The sequence below is a fragment of the Gymnoscopelus microlampas genome (genome assembly GCF_963454915.1).
Source record: "Gymnoscopelus microlampas genome assembly, chromosome: 3".
Taxonomy (NCBI): domain Eukaryota; kingdom Metazoa; phylum Chordata; class Actinopteri; order Myctophiformes; family Myctophidae; genus Gymnoscopelus; species Gymnoscopelus microlampas.
The window spans coordinates 40956926-40980267 of NC_139940.1; the positions used below are offsets into that span (position 1 = coordinate 40956926).

Sequence of the window (23342 nt, forward strand, 5' to 3'; positions counted from 1 at the left end):
CTATTTTGCATATTTCGGAGTAGGCTGATTATTATATTATATTATATTATCATATTATATTACTTACAAATTCTTTACTCACATTGTAGAAAATGTATATAGACACTTCATTTGTCAATTTTGCTTGCCTGGCCACAGAGTTATTGAAGATAAAGGTGCGAATTTGCCAATTTGGCAGCCATTCAAATATGCAGATTAGAAGGTCAAAAACTAAACATTTAGCATGGGGAAAAAGTATGTATTTTAGATGTCCTAAGGATGGCAAAAATACAGATAATTAGGAACAAAATAAGGGGGATGCACCTTTTGCACCGTTTGAGTACTACGGTACATCATTTTATGTAATGGTGGCCTCTAATTTGCATATTTATTTACATTTATTACATTACAAATATCTTCCACACATTGTATGACCCTCAGAACATAAATATATACACTTTATTTGTCAGATTTGCTTGCTTTGTTATAGAGTTGTTTAAGAAATACTTCAAAATCGGCAGCCATTTTGATATGCAAATTAGGAGGTTAAGCACTAAGAATTTTGCTTGGGAACCGTGTTTTTCTGATTCAGCACCCTTGAATTATGTAAAATGGCCTGGTTCCCGACTTTTACCCCCAAATGCCTCTAACAATCACATATTTCAGAAATCCCACCGGTCTAGGGTGGGGTGGTGGCCAAGGGGATACTATGTATGTGTCGTCGTCCCCCACCTTTTCAGAGGGCAGTATTTGGCTGTGGACCCCAATCTGAAAATATGTTGTGCCAGGGACCCCCATAAGAGAAGATTTGTGTTTTAAAAAAGCGAACAGCTTGTAGCCTACATCTGCTATTTTTCAATAGACATAGTATAAAATGTGATTAAAATGATTGTGAACTGAACTAATTTTGCAGAGGAAAAGGACCACCTGACCCCACATTGAGGACCAATGTCCAGGTAGCTGGCTACACATGCTCCTCACCACTAGCTCCACACTAACTTCCACAGCCACACCCACTCAACCCTTTCACCTCTATCCGCCTTAGATGCTCCATATTGTTGGATACAGTTCTTAAATTGCACAAAAAACCCAAATGAAATATACGTATTTATTTCCTCCGTTCTCAGGGGAATAAAATATTTAGTTAATATGGCGGGGGTGTTGCCAGTGGTGTAAAGTAACTAAGTACATTTACTCAAGTACTGTACTTACTAGTACGATTTTGAGGTATTTTTACTTAACCAGAGTATTTTTAATTTTCAGTACTTTTACCTCTACTCCACTACATCTCAGAGGCAAATGTTGTCCTTTTACTCCACTTATTTGAAAACTTTAGTTACTAGTTACTTTGAAGATTATAATTATTATTACAAAACATACATCAACCACTTAAGCCCTATATACATTTCGGCCATTTGAAAATAACCGATCTACAAGCTCACAGTGCGATGCGATGCATTGAGAGCTTGTAGATCTGCTATTTTCAAAACCTGTTTTTGAAATCTTGTAAACATTCTGTACTTTACTTTTGGTACTTTAAGTACATTTTGCCAATTTGCCAATACTTCTGTACTTTTATTTGTAGCAGACATTATTGATAATTTTACTTAAGTAAGAAATGTGAGTACTTTTTCCACCACTGGGTGTTGCATGGTTGGCAGTGGCACTGATGCTGATGCTGATGATGACGCGTCACCTGACTCAGTTCAGAGGGCGGAGTGACATGCGAGATGGAATATAAATAAATTAATAAATAAACCACAGAGAGAGGATGATGCACATCCACTGAGAACACACCACCCATCCATCTGTTTGACGCTTGGCCGGTGGGTTTTTTGGGGGCTGTTGGTGGGCCTCAGAGAGAGGAATTAATCGATGGAGATGGTTCTGTACAAGAGAAGCGACATTCTCCGCTGATAAACCCCCAACAAGGACCCAGCAGCAGCAGCAGCAGCAGCAGCACAGTGTTGTGGTGCTGAGGTGAGGAGGAGGATTATCCTTATTATCCAGGAGGAGGAGAGAGAGTGTTGGGACCGTCGAGCAGCAGCAGCATCATCCTGGACCGTCGAGCATCATCATCATCCGGATCACCGTCGTTTTACAACCATACAGAAATAACGTGTTTACAGTAAGAGATGGGTGCTTTTTTTTAGCTACTCTTAAAAGGGCTTTTCGTATTAGACTTCATATAAATCACTGGCCTCGTTTCTGTAGAGAACCAGCTCTATAGCCTATACTACACACCAAGGATCATTATTATCCATGCTCATGATTGTTCTATAAATGCATGTGAGCTGTACAGTATAGCCCACAGTATCCTACACAGTAAAGACTGTAGAGGAGAGGGGAAGAGCAACACACTATCTCTGAAACCAACGATATTGTATATATCGTAGCGATCCCAGGAAATCCGCTACAATATATCCTCTTAGTATTAGGCTACAGTGAAGCAGGGCTGGTCGCCTCTCCTCCCTGCATCGTGACGGCAGCAGCCTGGTGGAAGACCTGGGACTGCAGGCCGTTATCATTGGGGGACCGAATCTGACGTTTTGATTGACGTTTGAGGAGACAGAGAGGAGAAGATGTCGGGCCAGACGCTGACGGACCGCATCGCCGCGGCCCAGTACCAGCTGACGGGGTCCGACGTGTCGCGGGCCGTCTGTAAGTCCACCACGCACGAGCAGACGGCACCAAAGAAAAAACACCTGGAATGTAAGTAACCAGTCCACCCCTCCTCCTCCTCCCATCCTATCTTTATCCCTATCCTCTCCATTAGGCCTACAACTAGGCCACCGTGCCATGCACAGTGACAAGGGTAGCCCCGTTTGGAACCACACTCTCCACTATAGCACCGAGATGAGGTCCCGCTGTGTAGGATCCCCGCAGAGCTATAGGGTCCAGCCAAATGCAGTGAAGATCACCTTGTACGCAACATCGTATCCAAAAAGTAAAGGTACTCCAAGACACCTACAGATGTTTGACATTTCGCCGGAAAGTAAAATTTAACCAACGCTGTTAGGAAAATCCGTTTAAAACGCTTATTTAGTCAGCATGTGCCATGTTTTGCCATTCAACCCGGAAGAACCCCCGACGGCAGGTGCCATTACTGCTTCCGATTCGGCTACAATGAGAAAACGTGGCACAGGCCGACTAAATAAACGATATAAACGTTTTTTTCAATCCCGTCGGTCAAATTTTACTTTACGGCGAAATATCAAACATCTGTAGGTGTCTCGGACCACCTTTACTTTTTTGATACGATGTTGCGAAAAAGGTGATCTTTACTGCATTTGGACGGAGTCTAACTCTGCTAGGACGCGAGACAGCGGGACCTCATCTTGGAGCTATCATGGAGAGTGAGGTTGCAAACGGGGCTAGCACAAGGAGTGTGTGTGTGTGTGTGTGTGTGTGTGTGTGTGTGTGTGTGTGTGTGTGTGTGTGTGTGTGTGTGTGTCACGAACGCACGCGCACGCACGCACGCACACACACACACACACACACACACACACACACACACACACACACACACACACACACACACACACACACACACACACATTATGTCTTGGAGGCAGCCTTTACATTCATTTGGTTTGAGATTCTAATTGAAAGGGCCAGAGTCAGACCAATAATTCCAGTACATTCTGCCATTAAAGTGCTCCATCCACCAAGGAGGAGCACTTAAGCAGAAACAGAGACAAGTCGTCCCTCAAACAATTACAGTCCCTGATGATGGACTTTCATCTTTCCTTCTCTCCTGTCTCTCTCTCTTAGCGTTCAGCACGTGCACAATGAATTCTTGCTCCAGTGGTGGTGAAATGCATTATTGAAAAGGTCATGGGTGGTGTTAAAACAATAAACATATGATACTTTATCCTGTTGTCACACACATGTGTGCTTGCATTACCAGGCTGTATTCTTGACTTAAGCCATTTACAAACAATGACATGAGGTAGGAGGAACTCGTGATAGTCTCTGGTCTCTGGAAGAAAAAAAAATAGATTTGTTATACATTTTTAATGATGCATAGGTAAAGAGAGATGCCTGCAAAATGAATGGTTAAGTGCTAACAGGTTCCCATGTGTTCAAAAGCATCTCAATATAGAGATGAACATATTATGTGCAGATGATACACTGGGTGAAAAAGGTGATATACCTGGATACGTGGGCAAGGCATACACCCACCAAACATAAATGATTGGTGGAAGTATTTCAATGAATGCGGGAGAGGACTGTTTACCTTAAAATGCCTTTAAGATACCTGGATATGCGTCTCTCTTTTCTCTGCTAGGGAATCTCCCTTACATATGTAAATTAGAGGTTTGTTCAAACAATGGGAGGTGTGGGGTTCAGAGTGGGGGGGGGGCTCAGAGAGAGAGAGAGAGAGAGAGAGAGAGAGAGAGAGAGAGAGAGAGAGAGAGAGAGAGAGAGAGAGAGAGAAACAGTGAACCAAAGTTGCATTGTGACATTCAAGGAAAAGCTAATACAAATATTAAAAAAAAAAAATGTGTTCTTAGGTCTTGCATAGGTGAGCAGTGTTAGTTTACAGAAAGGACATACTAATAAAGCATGACACACACACACACACACACACACACACACACACACACACACACACACACACACACACACACAGAGAGATCAGAGTGCAGTCTTGGGGCAAATATTGTACTTTTACTCCACTACAATTATTTGAAAACTTTAGCTACTAGTTACTTTGCAGATATAAATGATTACATTATAAAACATACATTAACCACTTTAGCCTTATTTTATACCTAGGCTATTTGAAAATAGCCGATCTACAAGCTCACAACGCGTCGCGTTGTGAGCTTGTAGATCGGCTATTTTCAAACATTTTAGTACTTGAACACATTTTGATACCAATACTTTTGTACTTTTACCAAGTACGTTTAAGGGTCATTAAATGGTTAAAATTATATCACAAACAAGGCTTACTTTATGTGTGTTTTCGTGTGTATTTTGGGGGGTAGAGATTTACATGCAGGCACAACATTTGCATGAAAGGTGTTGATGGGTTCAGTGGCCCTATTGTCTCAGGTCTCTCAGACAATAGGAGCTCCACCTCTATCACCATATTAACCACTTTAGCCCTATTTTATACATAGGCTATTTGAAAATAGACAATCTACAAGCTTGTAGATCTGCCATTTTCAAACATTTTAATACTTTCACTTTTGGTACTTTAAGTATATTTTGATGCCAATACTTTTTTTAAACTTTTACTCAAGTAACATTTTGAACACAGGCCTTTTACTTGTTTTATTATGTTTATATTTTGTTTGTATTTTTATATTGTGGTATTGCTACTTTTATTTAAGTAAAATAACTGAGTACTTCTGCCATCACTGCCAAAAATACAGGTTACCACCAGTCATGTGGTTAATAAACTATTTAGTTTGTTTTCTAGTCTAGGCCCAGTAGTGCTCAAAAGAACAAAATGTAAGTTCTTTTTTTGTGCTTGTTGTTTAGTGCAAAGCATTAGTACCTCTACATAGTAACGTTTAACTTGTTAAAACTAACTAAACTAAGTAAATAGTTTATTTCCAATCTTTCTCTCTCTCTCTCTCTCTCTGACTGCCAACATTTAACATGCACATTCAAATGGTGGGGAGGGGAACATTTGTGTCTATCCAATCAGATGTGTCCAAACAGAGTTTTCAAACATTTGAACTGTTTGGGCGGTTGGGTGAATTCATTCTTCTCAACCATGTACTGCTGGCCTGTTGGTGTTTTTGGACTAGCTTTGTAAATGGTAAGCTGCTATTTTATCTAATTGTAAATCATTAGTAGGTTATACTGTTTATTGTATTTACTTTGATCAGTTCTCTACAGTCTGTTTGATCAGTTGTAGGCTAGTGTTCCTTTACCTGTATGAGTTCAGATTGTTTTAAAACATGTGGCCTAGTCAAGTAGCTAGTCAATTCATATGCCATGATTTAATTTGTCAGCATAATGCAGTATAGTAAAATACACAGACTTTATACATTTTAGTAACTACAGTTGGATTGCTTTGTAGTTTGTCTTTACTGTGGCTATATTGAATACAATGGCAAAGCATTGCTTCATCCCACTAACCCCTAAAATGATATTTGCAGGGAGAATTCCATTGATTTCCCCACTGTTGACGAGGAAGTTTTATAAGGTACTACACACCCACACTCTTCATTTAACTTTTTTTTGTGCACTCCTGTTTCAGTTGAAGTTTTCTGAGTTGTAATTGCTGTTATATTATTTTACAGTTGTTGGCACCCAGCGGTACATGTGTGAGGACCTTTCGGAGTTTTAACAGGTAATCTCCAGAATAAATTGCAATTTGCAGGACAATGGCTTGGTTTTCAGCAGAAGATTCAGCAGACAGTCAGCAGGCAATACACACACACACACACACACACACACACACACACACACACACACACACACACACACACACACACACACACACACACACACACACACACACACACACACACACACACACACACACACACACACACACACACACACACAGTAGTGTGGTAGAGTGTGGTAATTGTATTAACATTGTTGTGTTCCGGTTTCAGTGGTTTTGTGGTTTAATTGTAATTCTTTTTTTCTTCTTCTGTTTTTCTTCAAGGCTTCAAGGACTGCCATTTTGGATCTTCAGCCCTCCAACAGTCCAAAGTTCAGGAGATCATCTCCAAAAAGGACACAGAGCAACTCCAAAGATGGACTTCCATTTTGGATCTTCAGCCCTCCAGCAGGAAGAAGTTCACAAGATCATCTCCAGGACCTTGTACCAAACGCTGTGTTCTCCAGGACCCAATGCTTGACGACAAAGAGCTTGAGGACTATGTTTTTAGTGCAAACATTTTAACTCAAATCTTTGCTTCTGGGGTCCCTGGAACAAAATATATTTCTTTATTTTCTGTATTTCTTCCTGTGGATTATACCAGGGACACATGACTTGGATTTAGCTCTTCCTTGGACCCAGCCACCGTGGATTACATGAGTAGCCTACAAGTGACTTTGTTTTCCCTTTCCCGCTATTTTTCTTTGCTCTTCTTCATGTCACTACTTGTTGACTATATGTCAGTCTATGTGGATTATGCGGTCGACACACACTGACATTTTGCACCGTAATCCTGTGTATAACGCACTGACTTTTAACTTTTTTTTCCAAGCACCTTAACTAACGTCCATAAGTATATCATGCACAGTATACATTGCTGCTATGTTCATGCACATATCTTATCTCAGGTACTAGTGTGAGTATATAGACACAAATTTCACCCACTTTTTTTAATTAAACCTGTGATGTGACAATAAACCTGATTCTGATTCAGAATATTTGAATATATATTTTTTAGAGTGAACATTTTTAACTCAAATCTTTGCTTCTGGGTCCCTGGAACAAAATACTTTTCTTTGAAACAGTTTACCTTATCTGTGTGCTCCTGTTCCATTGTTTTGTATACATTTATTTTTCTTGATCAATAAACATAATTACATGAGTTCTGCCTATGTGTTTTTCTATATTGTTTGTGTGTGTGGATATATATATATATATATATATATATATATATATATATATATATATATATATATATATATATATATATATATATATATATATATATATATATATATATATATATATATATAAATTAGTGCAGGTAGTGGGGGGGAACTATAAACCACCCCTCCCATTGGGGGTGGGGGGGGGGACAAGCCACAGCCCCTGGGGGGGGTGGGGGGGGGGACAAGCCACAGCCCCTGGGGGGGGGGGGCTTTAAACCACCCTTCCCACTGAGGGGGGGGGGGGGGTATAAACTAGGGGGTTTATACAAGAATTAGCATGCAGAATGTGGGGTGGGTGGGTGGGGTTATAAGCCACAGCTTCCAATCAAATGTAGTTTTCTGCACATGCTCAGAAGTGGTTGGGGTGGAAGGGTGAGAGGGGTGGGAGGGGTGGGTGGGTGTGTGAGGTCCTTGCTGGCAGACATGCAAATGAAGGTCTCAGAAATGGTACATACACCTGAATATGTGGGAGGTATGTGGGAGGTGGTACATTAATGAATGAGGGCAGCATACACACACATACTCCCTTAAGTATCAGGGGTATGCCTGAGGGATACCCTCCCAAAATCATTGCTTTTCACCCAGATTATTTTGTAAGATGTAGGCCTACAGTAAGATTTCAAGTTTAGAGCTGAATGGGTAGAGAGAGGCCACCTGGGAAACAGAGGGTCCCAGGTTTGATTCCCGGCCCCCTATGTGTCGAGGAGCCATCTGCTGGGTGAAGCTGAAACTGAATTTCCCCCATGGGATTAATAAGGTCAATACCCCACCAGCTGACCTAATCAATACAATCCTTAGACCCTAACTGTAGATCCTTGCAGCTGGCACTCTCACATTAGAATACAGCTTTATTGTCCCTGAAGGGCAATTTGGCTTGCAATAGTAGTCAATAATAAGTAAAAGTTTGAATCCCTTTGAGGTGCAACAGTAAATCAAACTAATAAAATTAACAGATTATACAAAAATAACCAATTATCAATAGTAATTGCATAAAATAGTCAATTAGCAATCGATCTATTTTGAGCGTGTTGGCGCATTATAGGTGCAAAGTTTAAAAAAATGAATGACTTGGGAGCTTGTAGATCTGTTATTTTTTGCACGAAATTGTGTGACAATGTTTAAAATAGGGTTTAAGTGGTTACACATACATACACACATAAACACAATTCCATAGTTAAGTGCCAACCTCACTGTCACTTGTCACCAGAACTATCAGAAGAGGCAGCAAGGAAGAAAGAAAAATGAGGGGCACCATTATCACTTCCACAGATAGGCACACTCCCATTTAGTTTAAAAGGCCAATAGCTGATGGAATAAATTACATCCCCCTGAGGACATTAAGGTAATCAGTCAATGACCATTAGGGTCAATGGTGGCTTGTGGATCCACACAGTAAAAACCTCAGTGTTAAATTATCATTTTTTAACTCTGTCACTGTACAAATGTAACACATTTAAATGTAACATTTTTAAGGAAATGGGAAAACAATATAACAGTGGTACGCAGAACTCAAATCCACTGAGGGTAAAAAGTCCAGTTGGGCATCTTGCATTCTGTAATCTCTGAATAGCTTTTAATCATTGCATAACTGATTGAAAAGCACTGGCCAAAGATGTGTCAGCGTTATTTTGACGTCTCTAAATGCTGACGAAGCTTTCCAGTGCTTGCAGAAGAACTGCCATTGGTCACTCTTGTTTAGTGCTGATGTTGCTCGCTATCATGGACCAGTGAAGTAAAACAACAAGCTGTTGCATATACTACGTACAAACACCCAGCAATACTTGTTAGAGCAGGGGTTCCCAAACGTTTTCAGTTCGAGACCTACAAAAATAGTGAAAATAGCCAATGTACAAGCTCACAATGCGCTGCATCGAGCCACGTTGTGAGCTTGTAGATCGGCTATTTTAACGTAATCTTTCACGTATCGTCTAAGTCTAGCTCAGTGGCGTGCAGCCACGCCCTCGTCTCTGGTCCCACTTGGAAGTGGCCGGCCTCCAAAGGTGGTCTATAATACAGGGGACTGGTGTGGTCGACATTCTGCTCGTAACCCGCACTCGCATGCTGCACTGTCTGCCAGGCCCCACTTCATAGACGATTTGCTGTTTTTTGAAAATTCATCATCAATCATTTTTTATAATCGATGAAATCGATTAGTTGATTAACTGTTGTATATACAGTACCCTGATTGTCCACACAACACACAAGAAGTTTGCCAGTAATTGGTCACATTAGCTTTCTCCCCAACAAACTAAATTCACTGTGGTCAGTTAGAATTCCAAAAAAATGACCACAACATTATTCCATGCAGCTTGGGCAGCATAATGCAAGTCTTCTGAAGCCAAACGATCACACTGAGAGCAATTATTCACTACAGCCGTTGTTTCCAAAGATGTTTCTGAGACCCAGGCCTTGAAGAGATCTCTCTGTTTGTGTGATGTCGACTTCTGCGTATGGTTGGCTTCATAATTAAATTCACTAAGTTACACTACTCGTTACTGGGGAAAGTAATAATGTTACAGTAATGTATTGCTTAGTAACGCATTACTGCCCAACAATGAAAGCTTCTGTACCATGAAGTGTTGTTGGCAAATTCCTTTACAAAGAAACTTTAGCCATACTCTTCAACTGGCATTAGGGTGGATTATTTTTAGGGATCAAAGTTAGCAGGGACAGACAGGATTTGATGTTTCAAGGTTAACTTCAGGTTCAGGCTTATGGTAGCTTTTCACATGAGATTGTGCAGGCCACCATTCTATACAGACATATTTCTTTTAAAGATAGGGGGGTGCTCTCACCCCTGAAGCACACAGATTGATGCTCAGAATGATCAAAAGCATTGAGGCCACTGTCTTGACTATCGCACTCCACATTGCCTGTGTGTCTTGAAGCAGGCTCCTGGAATCTTAGAGCTACACAGGCTGTGTGTGTGTGTGTGTGTGTGTGTGTGTGTGTGTGTGTGTGTGTGTGTGTGTGTGTGTGTGTGTGTGTGTGTGTGTGTGTGTGTGTGTGTGTGTGTGTGTGTGTGTGTGTGTGCGTGCGTGCGTGCGTGCGTGCGTGCTTGCGTGCGTGCGTGCGTGCGCGCGTGTGTGTGTCAATGTCTGTATATCTATATGTATAATAATTTGTATATGAAGGCCAAGCTCCTCTGGCAATTTTCTAAAGAAGTCAGCTGAAAGAGGCTTCAATAGAGACTGCATCTGTGTAGGAAGATCAGTACAGAGTCCTCATCAGAGACTTTGTGGAAGTGTTTCTGCAGCTTTCCACAACACTCCATTCTGGTCAACAGAATCCTTGTGTAGAGAAAGTTGCGCTGCCACTATCGATTATCTTCTTAGCGATTATTCTATTGATCACTTTATCGAATAAAGGGTGTTTTATTATCATATCAACAGATCAACACGAAAGTATTGTAATAGTTTTTTTTATAATCCACTAAATCAGTTAGTCAGATTGACCACTTATGTAAGCCCTATTTGATACTTTGTCACAAAATTAGCCAATCTATAAGCTTATATCGCATTGCGACACCTCCAAGAGGAAGAAGCTGTTTAAATGCTCTCCTCTACCCATTGCCTAGGCTAATTCAATAGCAGGCGTTTGCATTTGCTCATTTGGTACTCTGACCATCTGCCATGTTGGCATGCATAGGCTTGTGGGCACAGAATTGTCTTGGGAGTCAGACTAATTCCAAAGATCCGAAGATATGGGCTATTATTGCTTTGCTAGCATCTTTATTGGTGCTGCATTTGGGATTGTCGTGGTGATGTGTGATGTGAAACAGGGAAAGAAGAATAGAAGAAGAAAAAACAACTATTCTTCAAGAATAAATACTAGCTTTAATTAAATTAAAGAAGTGCAGAAGTAAAATAGTTATATGTGTTTATTGAATGGCACAATACTAAAAGGTTTGATATTTTAGAAGTCATGGCAAGTCATTAGCTTTACAGTGGTCCCACGGTGGTTTCAGTCAATTTGGACACATAAGCTGACTGCTCATTGGCAACTGAGGTTGCAATCAGGGCTGGGTGCAATAACCGCAATACCGCCATACTGCGGTTGTGTAATGCATACCGCGGTGTCGAGTTCATAACCACGATTATTATTATTTTACATTTTATAAATGTTTACTTTTTTATTTTTATTTCATTCCATTTTTTTGGGGAGATACCGCCATACCGTTGGTAAACAGTGATTTATTACCGCGATAACTAAAATTCATACCGCCCCAGCCCCTATAGTTGCAATAGCCATGCTATAACACTTTGAGGTCAACCTCCCCAAAACTTCTCAGCATAACATTGTCAGAATTCTATGTGGCTACAAGCCAATGTAAACAAATTACTTGTGTTTCTATGGCTTTGTCAGGCTAAATAATTATCTGCTTTCAGAGGACTAGATTTACCAGAGGACATGCAGGTCAGTCACAGCCCAGTGGGAGAGCCAGGAAACTACAGCAGTGGTTCTCAAAGTGGGGTCCGGTGACCCCCTGGGGTCTTTAAGGGGGTTCCAGAGGGTCCCCAGTAAAAGGAGTTGATATAGCATCAAAATCAGTTTATCTGCTTTAACCCTGTATCCAAAGGTGGGCAAGACATAAAAATAGTTGCTCCATTGATTAGAAGTTGATAATTCAAATTATGCTCCTCGTTGACTTACATTGTACAGTGAAGTGGCGTTTGACTGTCTGCCAAATGAAGATGGCTCATATTCTAAGCCCCAAATGCTCGTAATGACCTCCATCCTTATAGGCTGGTGATCACATTATCACTCAGCCTCTTAATCCTCATCACTGGTAACACAGTTATGGAGGCTATATGAAGGCTGTGTGAAGGTTAAAGCAATATTAACACAACTATTAAAATAGGGCTTGATATCAAGTTACCAATGTATTAAATTGCTCACCAAAATCGCATGCCTCTTTGACGAAGAGGAAGTATTTTACCAAATCATTCAGTTGTATTGCGCGTACGAAAATTGCAGAATATATGATGAAGTTTATACTTCAAAGTACCTTTCCAGATTCCAGACCAATACAGGTGTTTGTTCTATAAATTCTTTCTTCAAAAGGGTCAAGCACATTTGGACTGAAAAGTGTTTCATTAATCTGGTTCTGGTTCGTGTTAGCTACATGAAATGGAAATGGCATATGACCAACATAGCATTAGTGGCGCATTTATTTAACGTAAGTCAAAATACTTCCTGTCCGAATTCAATACCAAGATCTAATTGTGTTACAAAGTCATATTTATAAACGTAAATAACCAACAGAAACAGAGCTCTTTATCATTTAATGTGGAAACATCAGAGTATTTTGGACACTTGAAACATGACACTCCTGGTCTTCAACCTCCCCAAATGTTCACTTCTCCCCCTTTTCCTTTTGCTTCATTGACTTCCGGTTGCTGCCCATACGCAGTAGCCTGGTATCCCTCCCGGTCACGGAATTCATTCATTTCATTCTCATCAGGGGTGTGCTGTGGATTTTTTAGCTAGTGGAGCGCTACATCGCCCACACATGCACGTGCGTACACATACACGTGCACGTGCACGTGAGCGATCGCCGATTGAAATAACCTCTTTAATATGTAGGCCTATTTATTAACCCACAACATAGTTTATATCACATGTTATTCTATTTACTTGTATAATGGGGAAACTTTAGTGTTGCAGACGTCACCTCTGTAATTTAATTAGTTCATGAATCCATCAGCCACTGTCATCCGACTCTTTTGACAGAACATCTGACACCTACAGTAGGCTACTTAGCAGGTCACACAATGGACCATTGATATGCATCCAACCAGGTCGGACATTCCTGTTCATTCAAGCTGTGACACTCAGCATCGATCGGCAGGTTTTGTCAGCGAGGTGCAAAAACTGCGAATGGTGCTTGTGCAGGCGTGTGTGCACCTTCAGAGCTAGTGGAGCACAGCTCCACTAGCCAGGCTACATATATATACGCAGGACAATAGACTTCTGTTGGCCTACAAGGCAACAAAAGGCTTGGCACCTCCATAACTTCAAGACATGATCCAACCCACCCCTAACACAGGAATGCTGGTCGTGCCTTCCCTAAATGACCCTGGACAGTGCTTCACACATCCTCGACTCTTCTCTCTCCTGGCCAAACTGTGGAACAAACTCCCCATTGCAGTTAGAACTGCAGACTCACTCCCAATTTCCCAGCATAATTAGACTCCACCTCACCCCTAGCACTACTCTCTCCTCCTATCCCTTCTTCTCACTTTTTCCGATAGATGCCACCTTACTATGCAGAGATATATCTTGGTCACTTGTTCTCATGTTTTGTTACTTAAGATTAGTTTTTCTTGACCAAACGTTAAGAATGTTATTTAGAAAGCATGTTGTTTAGACAGATGCTAGGTTCCTTGTTTACCTGGTATCCTACTTTCTTTGAGGCACTACTGCTCTCCTCTACCCATTGCCTAGGCTAATTCAATAGCAGGCGTTTGCATTTGCTCATTTGGTACTCTGATACTCTGGTATCCTACTTTCTTTGAGGCACTACATTGTTCTCTCTGCACTCTGTTTTTGTGACTATTTACCTTGTTTTATAATTGACTATGTTCATGCTTATTCTGATCTCGCACCTGTTGTTCACTCTCTGCTTAAATGCCTAAATTGTAAGGTGTATGACACGTTATGAATGTTTCTAGCTTGTTCAGTGCAAGTGAATGAAGAGATAAAACATGTCCTCTTAGTCACAGAAGCAGGAAAGTCAATGTCTTCAAGGTCTATATTCAAAGTTGTTAAAATATCGCTTTAAGTGATTCAGTGCATGTCGGTGACATTGTCCCTGTTCGTTTGTCTCACAGACAAACCTTGTGTCAGGTGCAAGACACATGTCCGGTGCAAGACAGTGTTACATCTGTTTTTAGGTGTCTACAGAATGTGTGTGTACACGTATTACATGGTGCTCTAAACCTGTTGAATGCACACTAATAGTTCACTACCATGTATGGCATGTGCCTGCTAATCTGTTTATGCAAGTGAACTGTTAAACATCAGGGTTTTTTTTTTCAATTAGCCCAATTTAAGCAGTTGGATAAAAATGAATGAGAGCTGCGTCTATCATGCTCCATTAATTTGATTGGATTGGAGTGAACACATTGTTGATTGACTACAGTACACATCTCCACTGTAACTGTAACTGTGTGCGTGTGCGCGTTTATGCGTGCGTGCGTGCGTGCGTGCGTGCGTGTGTTCAATTTGTCTCCACATTTCCCATTTACGTTACAATTACAATGAAGTACATTTACTCTACCAGTCCATCCATCCTGGTGCTCCACGGAAGCTAGCAGAGACACCATGTAGTAGTAGCAGTGGTATCTTAGCACTGTGCTGCAGTGAGCAATGAATGATGAGTCGGAGAGAAAAGGGAGGCTTTGCAAGAGCTCTCAGCTGCACATGCTACACATGCTGCAGTTAGTATCCTTGAAATCCCAGAATACCTTTGGAAAGTCATGCATAGCGTGGAAAATTGGGGTACCATCGGCTATGTGTGTAGCCACTAGCCAGATAATAAATGAAGCATGTGTGCACTTACAACCACACTGCTAATGTCAGACCGCTATCTGTTTTCAATCTGAACATCCAGTCTAAATTGATCGGTCTGTCCTCCTTTCCTTATACCCACCCCTTCCCTTTCTCTCAAACGCACGCATGTGCACACACACACACACACACACACACACGCACACGCACACGCACACGCACACGCACACGCACACACACACACACACACACACTCTCTATTTGGAGGTCAGCATGCCCTTGAGCCTGCCGCTGTAATGATAGTACAGAAGCATTCATTTTATAGTACAGACACGTTTGATACTGTACTTCAGTACGCCCGTGTGTTGCCCATCCCACATTGCATCCAACATTTGAGGGAGCTGCTTCCCACTAGATCTGCACTTGATTTGACATTTAACATCTTTATGTTCAGAGATGTGCACCTGGGGTGCAACAGTTAATCGAACTAATCAATTGAATCGATTATGGAAAATAATCAATAATCGATAAGTTAAAGGTAGGGTAAGTGATATTTTTTGGTTAAAACAAAACCTTTTTTGTTAAAAGGTTAAGGCGCTATATTCTGATTGCTATAGAGTGTTTGTTCAGTAACAGGGGTCTCCCTGTCTCTCTAGCTCTTTAATAAACTAAAAACATTTCAGCCATCAGGAGAGACTACACATTTATCAGCTACATTTTTATCGTGTTCCAGTTCCAATTTTGTCTACTCATTTCTTTGTGTCATCACTTCCAAATGCACTTGTTTAATCTGTATTCTGCCTGTATGTATTCAGTACTATCAGAATATAGAGATATTTAACACTTATTTTAACCAAAGAAAATCACTTGTAACATGTACAGTAACAGCAAACTTTTTATACCTCTTTATTTTCAGGTTATAACATTTTGTTAAACATGACATACAATCACACTTAACCTACCTTTAATAAAATAATAGATTAATAATCAATCCTTATTTTGGGCATATCATTATAGGTGAAAAGTACATTTATTTATTTTTAAAACCCAATTTTTTTTGCAATACAACGTTGGGTAGCTAAGTATACTTAAGTGCGGAAAAGTAATCATTAGAATAAAATCGATAATAATAATAATAATGATGATATGATAATGATCGATAGTTACAGCCCTAATGTGCAGTCTGTGCTCGGTAAAGAGCAAGTGCAGTGTTAGCATAGCGGAGACTCGCCCCATCCAGTGAGTACAGTATGTGGAGGATCAGCGGTGTCCCAGTACAGTAGGTAAACCTGCAGTGAGCACAGCAGTGCTCAGCAGTAGAGAGCCATGTCTACACACAGGCTGGTCATTAATAATGCAGGGAGGCTTGGATTTCCTCCCGTTTAATCAGTCTGTCTGCCTGGCTGCCGGGCACTGCCTAAGGACCACATCTCTACCTGCATCTCTACTCTACACACCTACAGTACAGAGGTGTTGCTTGCATATGGGGGGAAAACAGGCAAAACCACAGAGGGGAATTCTTTGACTTTTAGTTTGACTTTTTAGTTTGACTTTGACCACACTTATAGTATATCTCCACCTGTTAAAAGATTTTTAACCATGCTAATTCCCATGCAGTCCAAGTGCTGAATGCCAACCAAGGTTTCTGCAGTATACTGTACCTGGTTTCTGGTACTTTTCCTAATCCTGGTGCGTTACTACCTGCTTACTATTTTTTATTTTGGAGTAGTACAGTAGTATTATTTGTAATTGCCCCTATGTATCTCTTTTTCTGTACTATCTGTCCTGTGTTCTAATTACCTACCTACCTACCTACCTACCTGTGTCCTGGTAGCTCAGTCGGTAGAGCTCTCACCTTTGGACCACAAGGTTCGATCCCGGTCACCGACAACTCAGCGTATGAGTAGCACAGCTTTGGTGTGGCAAGTCGTGTGGTACTGGGAGCTGATGGTAGGTGCGGCACTCCACCTCAGCGATCCATCTCCCAGGGGTCTAGCGCATTGAAACGGGGATAGACTCCCGCATTCTCAGCTGATACCGACAATAAGCCTCTCCGACCTACTTACTTACTTACTTACTTAACAGGAGTGGGCCGACTCCAGCTGAGTTGGTAGAGAGGCCGTCTGGGAATTTGAAGGTAGTAAATGTATGTAAAAGTGTCCCTGAGCTACAGTATACACTGAAACCCTAACAGCCTCCAACCCTTTGTGCACTCATCATAGCCATCTGAGCGGCCATCAGTTGGGTGAAACTGAAAAGCAATTTCCCCTCCCCAGGAGACCAGAAAAGACTCCCTTTTCCTTTAGGACCAGCCTCTAGTTATACATACATCAAGCTGGGACTGTACAGGCTTGAAGGGATGTGAGTCAATGCTAAGTGGGCGCAGGGAGCTGGGCAAATCGAAAAACAAATGTGCACAGGAAGTCATACTGCAGCAGACAAAGTAAATACCTTGACGCGAGCCAGGTTTATTCCTTTGTTTGAGCAATTTGGAACACAACAAATGTGGGAACGTTTTTATCCGAGAAATGTATTGATCGGGGGAACACAGTGAGCAAAAGTGGACCGGCGCCGTGGGAGGAAAGATTAAAAAAAGTTCATGTGGGCGATCAGCTGAGTGTAAACAGCCCTGGGGCGGGGGATTGACTCAGTTTAGGTTGCAATGGGCGGGAATAACGAGGGGCGTTGGATCAGTTATCGAGAGATGGATAAGCCAGATTTATAATTTATTTTGTTTGCACAAAAAATAGCCGATCTACAAGCTTGTAGATCTGCTATTTTCAGTGTGTAACAGAGAAAGGTCCTCGGTTACTCCTGTTTGCCCATATAACCCTTATTTATTGAATGACATTTGCACAGCACATTTGCACTTTGATTAACTTGCACAGTTTACCAGTTTAGTGCAATATGGAGAGTGCAATATATTTGTAGTGTGATGTTTTATTGTTGAGTTTTGATTGAATGCTTAACATTGCCTGTTAGGTGTTTCAGTAGATTGGGCTGGACCATAGTCAGGATGACAGAGGGGGTTATGATGTGCGTTTGCAATTGATAATATTATATTGTAGTATAGTGTGAAGGATAAAGAATCATTATTTTGTAGTTCTTAGAGAGTTGTAATATAGTTTTATGTGGGTTGAATGTATAGGTATTAAAGGAGCTACACCATGAATTTAAAAAATAATAATATTATTTGATATCATATTGTTTATGTCCCTCAAACGTTTTTCAAAAGGTTTGAGCCTAAATCAAGCCTCAGATATACTCATTCCAACTAACTTCTCTCTGGCTTATAAAGCACTTTCACCTGCAATACCACATTGTCCTGTTTGGCACGGGGCGCTATTGAGCCAGTTTGTATGCATGTTATGTCCTGGTTCTGTGTGGAAAAAGTAAAAAAAAAATAATAAGAAAAAATTAAAAAAAATATATATATTTTATTTTTTGGATTTTTTTTTTTGGTTAGAACTGAAAAACGGGAGGAATTGTTCCCAGACGTGACGTAGGGTGGGGGAACAAATCTCACGGACTGTTTTCAGACCAATTTACATAAAAAACACAGATAGCCTATGAAAGCCTGCATGCTCGAAGTCGGGTATTTGTTGGAACAGAAGAGAGGTGGGGGAGACCAAAAACACACAAAAATGAAGAAAAAGTTAAAATTCATGGTGTAGACCCTTTAATGTATTTATAATGTTTTTGAGTTAGAATACACCCCTTGGAATGGGTGTAAAATGCTGCCAGTTGTCAGATGGATTTGAGGGGTGGAAAGCTGGACACCACCCTGGCAAGGTTCTGACAGAATTGAATGTTATCTTTGTTGGTGTTTAGTGAATTATCTGGTTGAACTCTATACCATGCCTCTGTACTAATTCCAACTAATTCTCACACAGTGTGAGACACCAGCACGTAACTAGTAGAAATTCAGGCTGTAAACATCTTGGGGCTCCGCCCTGGTATTTGTCAAATCTCTCAGGCTTTTCCAGTTCATAACATGGTTTATGAGGGAGGTGTTGATAGGGTCAGTGAGCATAGAGACTTAATACTGTACACAGCTATGTCCTGAGTGTCATTTTTTACAAGTTGCACTCTCACAATCTCAATGCATGATCTGTTAGTGTTATCCAGGCATTCTCTCTATGATGTGCAGCGATGCTATACACAGAAAATGTGTTGTGTTATTTTAACTCAGAGAGTGTACAAATGTAACGAAATGGACCCGTAGCCTGCAGTTTCAGCTGCAGTGGTGGAATGTACATTTACTCAAGTACTGTACTTTCAATGTAGTTGATTTCCATTTGTTTTAATAGTTCTTCGCCACTACATCTACGAGCAGATATTGTACTTTTTACTCTACTACATTTATTTGACAGCTTTAGTTACTACTACTGTAGTTACGATGCAGATTTGTATTATTAATACAGAACATGGAATAACCACTTAGGCGCTATTTTACACATGCTCACAACGCGTTGCGATGTGCTTGTAGATCGGCTATTTTCAAAAGAGTTTGAAAAATGTTTAAAGATTTGAGTGCTTTTACTTTGAACTTTTAAGTATATTTTAATTCCTATACTTTAGTACTTTTACTCAAGTCAATTTACATTTTTTCACAGGCCTTTTACTTTTAACAGAGTACTTTTATATTGTGATATTGCATCCGAGTACTTCTTCCACCAGTGCTAAGCAGTCTTTCCAGATTTTGCGAGAGAAATAAGCAACCAGGTCTATGAAAACAAGCCCAAAAGAAGCGACTATAGGCCACATGCGCACTTTAAACCTATATGTATATTGGCTATTTGAAAATAGCCGATCTACAAGCACACAATGCGTCACGATACGACGGGGGGTCCCTGGCACAACATATTTTCAGATGGGGGTCTGCGCTATGGACAAATACATTTGTGGCGTCTTTAATTATTGCTTAAACAATAATTAAAACATTTGGAAGCAAGCCCAAATAAGTACAAGTATGCTTATAATAAGCATACATGGCAACACCGCTGCCAAGCTGCAGCCTTGGGTGGTATGATGCCAGCGTTCTCCTTGGACATCTAGTCCTGCCTCCACCAGTGTCTCTCTTGTCTCTCTCTCTGCCAGCTTGGCCGCCACGCTGGTGCCGCTGCTACAGTACACTGGCCTGGCTGCAATGCATTCTGGGTAGAAAAATATATCCCCCTCTGACTGTGTGCTGCTTGGGGGTGAGAGGAGCTATAAATAAACCCGGGTCCCGTTTTTTTTTTTCTTTTTTCTTTTTCACGCTTCATTCATGCGCAGTCAGACCCGTGCAGCCTCGCGTTGGAGCTGCTCGCACTGATAATAAAATGTGTTCCATGGCTGCTGTTGATGGTTGATAGGTTACCCTCATAAAAAAGAAGATTTAATGCGGGGGTTAATTTATGCTGTGGTATTACTACTAGAGGGAAAGGCATACGGTTTTGGACCAACTGATGTGTATATCTTTCTGTAAAGTCTGTTAATAAATCCCCCCACTTTTCTAAACATTCTCAATTGCACATCCCCCACTGCTGCTCAGGTTCTTTGAAGGTTTAGAGAGAAGGTCTTTCCTGCACATTTTAACCTTATTTCTATCTGCGTGTCCTATATATTTATAGTGTGTGAAGTATTATCTTGTGTATATTGTCTTGCAGACATGCCACACACATCGCTGCTGGTTGTTATCTGTATCAGTTACCAAAATAAAATCCTCTTCATTCTTGATTTTCTAGATTCTCACTGGTTGCTTATTAGCGCACTATAAATTAAACTGGTATAACATTACTGTAGAGCCCTACACAGTGAAATCATGATTTGTGTTTATTTATCCATTCATAACTCAGACAGTTTACCAATGTAATCAAATGGACCTGTAAGGGTCCCTTTGGTTACCCTGGCCTGTATACCCTCTACAGTACACTAAGGACCCCTCTGTGAGCTGACATGCTCTGATGCAGAGTGGGTTCAAACAGCTCTAAACTCATTATGTCAGACTGGTTTAGTCAGCTCGGCCAGGTAGCGGCTCTGGAAAGGTTCTCTTTCATATTGACAAAGTAGACACAGTAGTATACCTGTTAAAATGGAAGAAGTGGGAGGCATGCACTAGTAAGGACCCTGTTTAAATGTTGACAGAATTGACTCTCGACCAGTGGTGTAAAGTAACTAAGTACATGTACTCAAGTACTGTACTGTACTTAAGTACAATTATTTTTATTTTCTTCAGTACAATTTTCAATACTTTTACTTCTACCCTACTACATCTCAGAGGAAAATATTGTACGTTTATTCACTACAATTTTATGAAAACTTTAGTTACTAGTTACTTTGTAGATTTTGATCATTATTACAAAACAAACTAACCACTTCAGCCCTATATACATTTCGTCCCTTTGAAAATAGCAGATCTACAAGCTCACAATGCGTCGCATGTGAGCTTGTAGATCGGCTATTTTTGAAAGATTTTTTATACACTTTGAACTTGTGAAATGCAATTGATGCAATTGAAAATCAGTCAAAAATATATATATATAAATCATAAAAAGAACACTATGGATTTCACAGTGTAGTCATAATGAAAAGTGTGATGGTGCATTGTTCAGATGATCCACCCTGTCAGTCTGCAGTGTGAGAGAGCATGCACCTGCATCCTTGATACCACAGAGCAACATTACAGCTAGTTGCCAAGGAAACCAGCTCAGCCCGTCCTCATTGGTACTCAGGTGCAGTGGATCTCAAACTTCTTAATTTCAAGGACCCCCAGTTTGGTATGCGTTAAGCCACGGACCCCCCCCCCCCCCCAATAACTCTGAGAGTGTACAAACGTGTACACTCTCAGAGTTACAGACCGTTATGGGTCCATTTGGTTCCTATCCTAACTATCAATTGTTTAGCTGGGGATCCCCTGGCCCCTGCCCAGAAAGACCCCACTTTAGAGAACCACAGCTCTGGTGTACGCCCATATATGACTGTTATGATTATATTTTAGGCTTCACATGCTTAGCCTTTATGTTTGTACCGATGTACTCTCACCTGCGTACGCAGGTGCAGATGTGACACAATGCATGGTCATTGCTTTACAGATACCGTATACCTGAATAATAAAAGTTGTTGAAGTAGCCTACAGCTCAGCATGCATGGTAAACATCATGACGTCATGTTTTATTGTGCATCGTACCATACTTTCTGTTCCATTCTATATCTCTTATGACTCATACCTCCTGGTCACATAATGTGACCAGTACTATACAGTACATATATATATATATGTATAGTATATACATATATACTATATATATATTTAAATGTATAAACTTTAGAACTTGTAGTGTGATACAATGGTGTCATCTGGCGACTCAACTGAATCATCACTCACCACTCGTAACTAGAGGAAAACTCTTAAGGACCACATTGAGGGTCTACTTAATTTGTGTGTGTGTGTGTGTGTGTGTGTGTGTGTGTGTGTGTGTGTGTGTGTGTGTGTGTGTGTGTGTGTGTGTGTGTGTGTGTGTGTGTGTGTGTGTGTGTGTGTGTGTGTGTGTGTGTGTGTAGACAGACCATTTACCTCAAAAGAGAAATGGTTGTTTTATGGTTAAAAATGATATGGGGAGTTTGGGGGTTTAGGGTTGGAGTTATGCCTGTTTTATATTGCATTCATAAAAACAGTAATAATACACACGTGTGTGTGTGTGTGTGTGTGTGTGTGTGTGTGTGTGTGTGTGTGTGTGTGTGTGTGTGTGTGTGTGTGTGTGTGTGTGTGTGTGTGTGCGCGCACACGCAGTGGTTCTGTATTTATATGCATATCTGCTTGTGTCTGATGCATACATGCTTGGTTGCCTGTGTGCAGTTGTATCTCTGTCAAACTGGGTGGCTCTGGTATCAGTTACACTTATCGATGTGTTAATAGTGATCTGAAACAGGAGTCCAGCCAGTCGTGTGTCGGGTACCGGAGGGCTTTCTGATGAGCTGTTCAGTGGCTGTGATTTGACACCATCATGTCCGTCAATACTTACCCGCTCGGTCACCGACCGATGCAATGCCACGTAGCAGCCTAATGAACCACATAAACCCTGTATCGTTGCTGTCGTCCATATTCCATATTCTAACTTTTTTGGAAATTAATGCCCTACTTGATCATACTACAGCGTTACACAAAAGTATCAAAAGTAACAGATCCTCAAGTTTTGAGCTTATAGGTCTGCTACTTTTGATACTTTTGAATTTGTTACCTGAAAAGTAACAGTTTTGTACATATGAGTTTTCCATCCGACAGAGAC

The 23342-nt window shown here is 40.9% G+C and overlaps 1 protein-coding gene and 1 long non-coding RNA gene across 2 annotated transcripts in view; both read left to right on the forward strand.

Annotated features, from left to right (window-relative positions):
* Positions 1-2561: 2561 nt before the first annotated feature.
* snap91a (synaptosome associated protein 91a) overlaps positions 2562-23342 on the forward strand; it is a gene marked incomplete at both ends in the record, with an annotated part of 44015 nt that continues 23234 nt past the window's right edge. Inside the window, one exon of the mRNA XM_084052882.1 lies at positions 2562-2691. Within this exon, the coding sequence (XP_083909008.1) occupies positions 2562-2691 (130 nt within the window). The remainder of the gene's footprint in view (positions 2692-23342) is intronic.
* LOC311042295 lies at positions 5668-6645 on the forward strand. The gene is made up of 4 exons (XR_014600488.1): positions 5668-5755; positions 6099-6145; positions 6243-6292; positions 6617-6645. It is a non-coding gene; the product is annotated as an uncharacterized lncRNA (long non-coding RNA).